We start from the raw sequence: 10,719 nt of genomic DNA, 5'->3' as shown, positions 1-10,719 counted from the left end.
TGTGGAGGAACACGGCCCGTGTTGTTGCCTCTGTAGCTTGGTTTGAAGATAATTATCATGGAGAGCAACACGGGCACCCGTGTGTACACACACGGCCCGTGTTGTTGGGCGCGGCTAGGAAACCTCAACTTTTGATTTGTGAACCTATTCTGCTCATTAGGGGTAGTTTGGACCTTTTGCTTGGAAGAGATTCATCTGAAGCTATAAGAAGGCTTGGAAGAGAAAGGAGAAGATACTTTTTGACGTACGAAAGAAAACACGACATTGAGAAGATAACTACTACGGAGGATTCGAAGACGGCGAGATTCAAGGGTTCCGACCATTGAAGATCTAAATCTCCTAGTTCTTTGTAATGTCTAATTTTCATACTATGATTTCGCTTAATACTATGAGAGGCTAAAACCCCTATGTTAGGGGGGTGGTCCTGATTTGATCGTATGTTATGAATTTGAACAAATGATTTCCTTATTGCTATGTTACTTATTTCAATTCAATTGTGTGATGTTATTATGCTTTTGTATCGGACAAATACAAATTGATCTATGACTATCAATAACAGGATTGTGATTGTTAGGGTTTTCACACAATTAGGTTTACGATTGCATCATCTAGGACTAGTAACTTTTGTAAACCACCACAAACCTTGATATTATTTATGATTAAAACCAATGATTAATTGAATGGACATTTGAGTAAGAATTGGTAGTTTAATAGTTTCTTCCTTAAGGACTTAAGGGAGAACATTCTGAGGTTAGGTAATTGAATGTTTCATATGTATTAAGGAAATCTTGACTGAATTCATAATTGGTTAAATCAACCACTTCCCCTAGCATATTTTATATTAATCAATTATATTTTACTGTCTGTTGTGTTTATTGTTCGAATTCCAAAACAACCAAACCATTATCTTTTTGTTCTGATAGAATCAAAGTAAAATAAGTATTTCCTACGCAATCCTTGAGATCGATACTTGGAGATAAAACTCCTTATTACTACATCGGTAAAAATAGTACACTTGCTATTTTTTCGATCAGAAGTGCAAAAGCACATTCAAGGTTTAAGGTATGTAATTTGGCAAAACAGTTTTTTTCTTCATATTATGCATTGCATCTTTCTTTCACTACTAATTCTTGTATTGTCTATCTTATTATGAACACAACAAATATTGACCCCTTAATTGATTCAAAATTGTCTGACATGATGTATGAACATAACACACACATACGAAATGCTTCCAAATGGAAAAACAACATATTAATGAAGGTAATGTCATTGACTTGAGGCTAATATATGATTGAACCACTAATGGTCGAGTATACAACGAATAACTATATCAGAGGTTGTGGCATTAATTATTGGTGGCGTCGACACAATTGAGAAAAAGATATGTTAATGCAAACAAAAGGTGAAAAACTTAAAGGAATATATGAGTTTAATGCAAATTATTTAGCCTAACAATATCTTTTGATTTTTTCTTATGGAGAAGATGGTTATATACCTGTACATCCTAGAAATTATTTTGAACAATCGATGTGTAAAATCGGAAGAAGTTTGTGATGAAGTAGGGATGGTTCGGGTGGAAGCTGGTAGTAGCCAGAGCTAGAACACATACTCACCTAAGGGATATTCGAGATATAACTCGGCCTAACGAAGTCATCATATTGTCGGATTTATGGTCCTGATGGGCCGAGGTAGAGAGCCTCGTGTCGTCAACTATGGAACCTGGATAAGCCGAGATAATAGTCGGACGAAGGGCCACCATCTGGAAATGGTCTCGGAAAATGAAAGGTAATAACGACATCATAATGAAGCAGGCGTTGCAAGCCATTAAGAAGTGAAATTAAATGATAAAGCGACAACGATTTTCTAGGCTTTGAATGCAGTAAGGAAGAGGAAATTGTTCTTCATGATTGTTGGGGATGAGGAATGGGCCTATATAAGGTAAACCAAGAAATGAGGAAAAGGAGACAATAACTACATAAGAAAAACATTTATAGACACTTAACCAATCATTTTAGGCTCTCCCTGACTAGTATCGGGGTGTTAACTGGAGATTTCGACAAATAGTTGAAGCTCTTTGAAAATGTTGCATTTTGGAGAATAAATAAAAAATGGTTGTGTCGAAGCTGTTTATTGAATTCTTTTCTTGGGTGAACAAATCTTTACGGTCGAAGCCTGAGACTTAGAAGATTTTTGGATTTCCACAAAGCTCTCTTCGACGTAGGCGTTTTGACAGAGTCGAAGCTTCAAGCGGAAAGATTTGAAATTTAAACGAAGCTGTTTCGTCAGACCAACACGTGGAAACATCTGAGACATGCAACGCTTGAAAATGTCAACCGTGGCAGTCATCTATGTAGAGACCGTTAGGGTCGAATTGTTATAAATAGGGGTCTTAGTTTTAGATTTCAGGGTGTGTTCAAACAGATATACATAAATTAAAAAAAATATACTCGAAGTACCAGAGCGAGAGAAAAAAGTTTTACGCTGAAAATGTATGTATGAAGAACACCATAAGTTTCGTTCATGTTATCTATTTCATGCAAGTCATTTAAATTAAAGTTATTCACTGCCTTTTATTTTGTCGAATTTCCCTTATTTTCAGTATTTTATCATCATTTTTACTTTTGCATTTACATTTCGCCAAGTCTTCATTTCCAGTACTTTCTCAAAACTTAAAGCATTTACTTCGAGTCACTTATCTTTACCCTTTCCAAGTATTTTCGTTATATTTAAAAAACCTTTTACTACAAAGTTATCGTCATTTACTTTGTTCATAAAGTCATAAGTTTCGTTTAGAATTGTTGTCAAAACACATTTCGTTGTCCATAAACCAGAAACAAACTTAACCATGAGTCAAATCACCGTAATAGTAGTTCTTGAGACACATGTCCTAAGATCAATCTAGTCGGTCCTGTAAGTTACCAAAAATATATAAATTTGGAAGACAAGCGGTTGTTTATCAGAAATCACTGGTAAACAAATTGGCACACCCAGTGGGACAGTGTCAAAAGAATTGTTGATTACAATAGTTTGTTTTACTTTTACAATACAAAATTGTTGTTATTCTTTTGGTTTAAAAATTAATGGTGTCTGATCCTTAGAAGTGGTAGGATAGCCAACAATTCACAACCTATAACCAACAGAAAAAACGCAAAAAAGATGGTTAATACAACCAGTCAAGGGGAACAATTCCCTCCCCAGGGAACAGGCACAATCAGAGCAAATTCCATTGATGTATCCACTGAGATCCCTAGTGCACAGGCCATACCAACATCTGGATCCATGGCCTTGCATAATTCGACAACAATGCCTATTATGCCAGACGTAGCAGACACTCCTGCAATTTCAACCCCTAGGCCACCAGGATTCGAGAACTTTAGGCCTTTGAGAGAATACCCATATAGAATTCCATCTACTGCCATGGCGGGACTTCAAAACAATTCTTCCACATATACTCAACCACATAATACGGTTATTTCGCCAATTCAAAATTCTGGATCTGGCATGAACCATGTAGGTCGAAATACCCAGTCATAAGGAGTCCCCACCCTATTACCTACCCTTACAACGAATAACCAGGCAACCTTTAGACAACAAATGGATGCCAGTAACCATGATATGGTAGGAGTTCTGGCCAGAGAAATGAATACCATTTTTTCTCCCCTGATACAGAATGTGAATAGGACTAACACTGACAATGCCCAAACATACCAACAACTGTCAGCGCAGATGGGACGCATAGCAGATTTCCTAGGCGCCCCACAATCTTCTGCTCGACGTAGGCCGAACCAGGTTATAATCCAGGGAGAAGAGCCAACTATAGATCAGGTTCGACCACCAAGGCAAGTGCCTGACGAAAGGGTTGTGGGGGCAAGATTGGAACAACGGCCAATTCGACGGGAAATCCTTGAAGAACAACCTAGGAGAGTGATAATGGTTAATAGAGACCAGGATGCAGACGAAGTAATTCATAGGGTCAGGCGGGAAAACATGATGGAAAATGACTTAACTAGTATGATAGAGAGAATCATAGCCCAAAATGGTCTGAATACAGGACTTCGACAACCAAATTATTCCTCCTTTTTATCAGAATATGTCCTACAAACAGAATTACCAAGGGGTTGTAAAATCCCTAAGTTCACCAAATTCTCAGGGGACACTAGTGAATCCACTATAGAGCACATAGTCAGATACATGACTGAGGCAGGGGATTTGGCGAACAGTGAGAACCTAAGGATGAAATATTTCCCCAGTTCTTTAACAAAGAACGCCTTCATGTGGTTTACAACTTTGCCACCAAATTCCATAGATGCTTGGCCCCAGTTGGAAAGATTGTTTCATGAACAATTCTACATGGGCCAAACTAAGATAAGTCTTAAGGAATTAGCCAGCGTCAAAAGAAAATTCACCGAACCTATAGATGATTATCTGAATAGGTTCCGTTTGTTGAAATCTAGATGCTTTACAATAGTGCCTGAACACGAGTTGGTCGAAATGGGCGCCGGAGGTTTAGACTATTCCATCAGGAAAAAGTTAGATACCCAGCATCTAAGAGACATGGCCCAATTAGCAGATAGGGTTCGACAGGTCGAACGCTTAAAATCTGAAAAGGCCGGAGAAAATAAGAATTATAAGAAAGAGAGGGTTGCTTATGTCAAATTCGAAGAAGGGGAGTCTGAAATCTCTGAAAACCCTTATGGTCTTGAGGAATTCGAAGTAGATTTGGCTGAATTAAAAGAAGCACCACCTTATGCCTGCAAATTACTTACACCTTCGAATGGCAGGAGCCCTGTCGAAACTGAAAAGAATGATAGATTTCCCAAAAAGACTTACACATTTGATGTTACCAAATGTGTCGAGATCTTCTATTTATTAGTAAAAGATGACCAAATGATAGTGCCTCCAAATACAAAAATTCCTCCGTTAGAACAACGAAAGAAAAGAGGCTTCTGTAAATATCATAATTTTTTAGGCCATAAAACTTCACAATGCTTTCTTTTCAGGGATCTTATTCAGAATGCAATCAGGGATGGCTGCCTCAAGTTCGTTGAGAAAGGAAAGAACCAGATGAAGGTTGATGTTGATCCCCTCAACATTGCTGATACAAACTATGCTGAACCTGTTGAAATCGACATGATTGACGTAGGGGAAGTGGAGGTTGTAAAGGCAACATGAACTGAAGGTTATGCGCTAGATGGAAAGCAGGCTACTGATGGCCTAAATAACGATGTTTCCTTTGGAATCTCTCTCAAAGGTAAATAGGTTGCTAACGTCGAACCAAGGGCCACTGAAGGTCTCAAGGGGAAAGAAATTGAGGCTACTGAGGGCCTAAGAAAGAAATTCGAGGAAATTTTAATCATTGATGGCGTCAGTCTAGGTGTCAACATGGTGGATCTGAAACAACCCCCCCCCCTAGAAATAGAGGAAGTGGAGAAATGTCTGAAGATGGAGCAAGAGGGGATGAAGTTTGGCTATCCCAAAGCCAACGAAAGCATATGTGAATACCTTTGGAGATGTCACAAAAGGAATTCTGACATGTTGCTTTGCCCAAGGTGCAGCATCAGGATATGTCGAAGGGTGGCTGAGGATTACGAAAGATGGTAACGAACAAAGACTGAGAGAAACTGGAGGAAGTAAAGCCAATTACAAAAGGTGTATCCCATGCCAGGAGAAAGCCTTCTTAGTTTCATTGTGCATTGCTACAAATATGAAACAGAATGCTTAATGTGTCCCAGGTGTGGGGCAGTGTACAACGGAGAATTAGCTGAAGCATTCGAAAGAATCCCATCTAACCAAGGTTGGGACGGACATGGAGGTAACCCAAACATGTATAGCTTCGACAAGAGGGGAGCACCTAGGAGGCCAGACATCCCTCACCCAAGGGCGAAAAGAGTTATGTTTAAACTGCCAGTAGAAGTCCCTGAGGACAAATGGACTCAGGCGGGACCGAAGAAAGGAAAGTGGAGAAGTTTTGAGGATGGAGGAAGAACCTATTAGGCGTATAGAAAATAGTTCCAGGCATCCAAGAGAGAGGCTATCAGGCTAGAAAACTACAAAGGAAAGAATCATATGTCATATTCCCAATAGAGAAGACATTAGAGGTTGAGGAAGGCTGAAAGAGAGATAAATCTAAAAGAGACTGGAGAATCCAGCAGCGTCAAGGTTCCCCCAAATGTCATGGATTCGACCAAACCACCTGTAGGAAGGAAGTTGTTTCCAGATGAAAACATAAGTCAGAAAGTTCAGAAGGAACAAGTAAGAGAGGAGGAAATGCTCACTAACGACTTCGAGTCCGACAGAGTGTCTTCTGTTAATATGAATTGCAATGTAATCTCAGTCTTGCCATACGAATATAACCAGGAGACGGAGGTTGAAGATAATGAGGAAGCGGATGCTGTGGAGATGGTGAAGCATCAACTAGTGTGTTACTATGTTCTCAATAGTGGCGCTGTCGAAGAGCAGAACGCTATTTTTGAAAGGCCTCACCAAGGGATGCAGAGTCACCTCAAGCCCCTATACATTAGGGCCAAAGTTGGACAGGTGGGAGTGAATAAAGTCCTGGTGGACGGAGGAGTAGCAGTCAATTTGATGCCCCAAATCATGTTAAAGAAGATAGGTATGTTCGACACTGATGTCAAACCTCACAACATGGATTTGTCAAATTATGAGGGTAAGATAGGACAGACTTTGGGTGTCATACAAGTGGATCTGACTGTTGGATCAATCACAAGACCAACAATGTTCATGGTAATACCCGCGAAGGAAAATTACAACTTACTACTAGGGAGAGAATGGATACATGGAATAGGGCCAGTCCCTTCGACCATGCATCAGAGGATATCCATCTAGAGAGAAGATGGTGTGGTAGAGAATGTTAAAGCTGACCAAAGTTACTTCATGGCAGAAGTAAACCATGCAGACAAGAGAAACTTCGACAGGAACTTGGCTCACATAGGACCTGTTCGCTGTTGATTTTGGCGAACAACCTCTGGTTTTTCAAAACTTATTGAATTGGGTTACTTGCAGGATCAACCATACAAATCCTAGGACATGTGTAAATTTAAATAACTTTATAACTCTTTAGAACAACCTTTGTATCCTTTATTTGGTTTACTAAGTCTTTCATGTACGAAAGATATTGACTAAAAGTGCTTTAGTAAAAGTAAACTTAACAAGACTAAGATAAATGGCGAAAAATAAATTGCATAAAGTAAATGCAAAGGATAAATGACTGGTAAATGTAAAGGAGAATTGATAAAGAACTTTGAAATTTATAAGATAAAACTTTAAAGAAATGGTGTTTGTTCACACGTACATTTTCCAGATAAGACTCTTTTCTCTCACACGGGTACTTTGAGTATTTTTGCAGGAATTTTGTACAAGTTTGCACACACACTATTCTGATAACAACTATCCTATTTATATACAAACAAAATAACTGTCACTAACGAATAAATCCTAAAACTATGACACTTGACTCTCTGCATGACTTCCTTTCGCCAGGTGCTTCCACGCGTCTTCTGCCAAACGTTATAACTTTTTAAATTTGAATTCCCGCTTTACGTCGAAACGACGCGTCTCCTTAGACTTGTCGAATTGTCAAAATATCATAACATCATCCGTACTTGTCGAAGACGTCTTTCCATCTGCAAACATCTTCTTCTGTCGAAATATCAAACTACCAATCTGTCAAAGTGTCGAAAACACTTATCAACTAAACTGTTGAAAATGCTCTTCAAGTATATATTTCCAGTTTAATTTTTCCTTTTTGCAAGCATCTCCATTTGTCGAAAACACTATTCTACTTATTAATTTCATTGCGTCAAAAATACATGTATACAAATTGCCCCCCAGCAAAGATGTTTCGACTACTCTGGAGAAACAATCGTTTGTTGTCAACCAATATTTCGATGCCATGTCATTTAATTCCATCATTTCCAAGCTTTTATAATCTCAAGTTCCTAAACAGATTCATCATTACACTTTTTCAAAAAACGTCATGTCTAGCCCACGTTTAGACCTTACCCCCATCATTTCCTAAACCTAACATCATGGCCTTTTTCAACTTCCACATCTTCATCATCACCGTTGTGATTCAGCCACGTGTCCCACGATTATCATCAAAAACTCAAACGTTTTTATCATCTTCCCTTATAAATACTCACAACCTATTTTCTCTGAAACTTTTTTACGCTTCAAACCTTCTTCTTCATACCCATTTTCATACTTTCAACTTTCCTGAAAAATTTCTTTGTTCTTCTCAACAATGGCTCCTCCAAAATCTTCCAGCAGCAAACACTCCAAGAAGACCCAAGATTCAACTCTTCATCCTGCGCACGAGTTGAATGAACCAATGATTGCTGGAAACCAACAATACGTTCCTGAACCTCCCAATGAGAGAGAGAAGGAATGTATATATAAATCCCAGGTATTAATTCCTGTTCTTGTTTCTGGTATTTGTCACGCTATGTTAGGTCCACTCCCTAATCCAGATATTAAACCAAATCGTCTGAAAGAATTTTTTACCACCTATTTCCATACCAAACCCATAGGTGCTAGAGTAAAACCTCAACCTCAAGAGAAATTTGTAGAACAAATTGACCCACAAAGTTCGACTGATGATGGAGAGTTGAATTTAACTTATTTGAATTATGCTTGGATCTTTAGAACTTGTCCATGGTCGAAAGACCCGTCAGACTATTTATCCTGGCTAGATAAGGTTGAAAAGATTAAAGGAGATTTCTGAAAGGAAATAGGCATTTTCGACCTCATTCAATTGTTGAGAGTAGGACCCAACATTTGCCCCAATATGATTTTAGCTTCCCTCTATTTTTGGGACAGTACCTATAACACTTTTCACCTTCCTTGTGGGATGGTCACACCCACTCTCTTCGACGCAACAATCATCGTTGGCCTTCGCCCCAATGGGATAGATTTCGACCCCACCAACCTAAATGAAGATTCTATAGCTTTCGACACTAGCTTTGCTCCATACTCTTTATTCATGTCTCATTATCATGACAAGGATACCACAGAAGTCTCGGATGTCGAACATATAGCCTTTTTGACTCTATGGCTAACAAAATATGTGTTTTGCTCCCGTTCCCTCCAAGTTGCCAAAAGATTCATCACTATGGCCAATCAGCTTCACGCAGGAACCAAACTATGCTTAAGTGAAATGATTTTGGAGAATCTTTACGAATCCTTGAGTGAGAGTGTAAATTTTTTGAAAACCATCAAAGACAGATGTAAAATCAATTTGTCAGGACCTTTCTGGCTTTTACAATTATGGCTCAATGCCACCTTTGAAGCTTCTTTTCCTATAAAACACGAAGTGAACGAAGAAAAAGTGAAGGACAGGACTGTCGAATGGCCTAGGTTGGTGCAACTAACGCCAACTGATGAAGGAATTAGCCTTCGACAAGCTTTCAACGATTATGTCATGATGTTTGTCAAAAGGTATCATTTTACTTCGAGCATGGCACCCTTTGCTAGTAGAAAAATTGGACCTGAATGGTTTACCCAACAACTGCCCTTGGAAATGCAGAAGGATGAGAATATATTTTTGGATGTTTGGGAATCATTTTTAACCCCCAGGCTCCTTTTTTCCCATCATAACGTAACCAAAACCCAAATAACTTTGATAGTCTACTGATCGCTCGACTTCGTGAGTCGAGAATGGGGTACAAACTGCAAGTGCACAGTTCTATCGCGTAGTTTTAAAAGATATCGATCCCACAGGGACTTATGAATCGATATACCGTTATCTAAGGTTACTTCGTAAAGCTAAGGTGAATAATGTTTGATTGTTTGGGAAAAAGCTAAAAACTAAACTGAGATCTAGATTAAATATTAATAAAGCGGATATCGGTATGTAGTTCGTCGTAATTAGGGAATCAATCCTTTGTCGGTCTCTTGGTTTTAAAATAAATCTTTTCAGTTGACTTTATTGATTAAAAGTTTTATCTCAAACTCTCGCTCTGTTGAATAAACCATGATTTTATGTTAATGTAGCTGTCACTTATAATTAAGTCAAAAACCATTTTTTGAAAGCAATACAATCCATAGAAACTCTTTTCAAGAAAACACTGACCGTTTAAACACCCTTATCTCAAACTCTCGCTCTGTTGACTTAGGTTATATAATTAAATTCGAATGCTTAACTCTCGTCCTCACATTCAATCTTTAAAAATACTTTTTGGAAAAGATCGGAATTTAATTAACTCTAAAACTTGCTCTCGCCCTGATCTAGAATTAATGTCTAATTTACACTGTCCAGTTAAAACCTCAAACTCTCGCTCTATTGATTTTAACTTCTTTGTCTTTTACTTTCGTAGAAACCTTTGTTATTAAACCTGTAAATTGAGACCGTAAAAAGAGTGATTTTAATTTTAAATTTAGTTAAACCGACTTAGTCCTGATCCCTTATTCCGCTTACTTTACATACCGATATCTAAGCGAATTAGCCAGACATGCTAAACAAACTAAAATACTTATCATGCATAAACAGACTCATCCCAGACAGATAATATAAATAAATAATAAAACAAAGCATTAAATAATAACTAAAGAACCTGAATAAGTTAAACAGTAGTCTTGAACACTCCACCACAAGCCGGTAGGATTTGTTCTTGGATTCTTCAATTAAACAACAAAAATTAAAACGAAGGAAATAAAAACTGGATTCTAACGTAAGGTTAGATCCGGTAAAAAGGTACA

At 38.2% G+C, this 10,719-nt stretch overlaps 1 protein-coding gene across 1 annotated transcript; it reads left to right on the top strand.

The window, feature by feature from the left end:
* Positions 1–3,597: 3,597 nt before the first annotated feature.
* Positions 3,598–5,175, top strand: LOC127131402 (uncharacterized). The gene has a single exon (XM_051060328.1). It carries the CDS (start codon positions 3,598–3,600, stop codon positions 5,173–5,175), a length of 1,578 nt encoding a protein of 525 aa, XP_050916285.1.
* The last annotated feature ends 5,544 nt before the right edge of the window (positions 5,176–10,719 follow it).

The sequence above is a fragment of the Lathyrus oleraceus genome, chromosome 3, assembly GCF_024323335.1.
Source record: "Lathyrus oleraceus cultivar Zhongwan6 chromosome 3, CAAS_Psat_ZW6_1.0, whole genome shotgun sequence".
NCBI lineage: Eukaryota > Viridiplantae > Streptophyta > Magnoliopsida > Fabales > Fabaceae > Lathyrus > Lathyrus oleraceus.
Note: the sequence above shows the minus strand (reverse complement) of the source record. Positions and strands in the feature narration are given on the sequence as shown.

Coding starts and splice junctions, on each gene's coding strand:
- LOC127131402 (XM_051060328.1), top strand. CDS start 3,598: ATGGATGCCAGTAACCATGATATGGTAGGAGTTCTGGCCAGAGAAATG.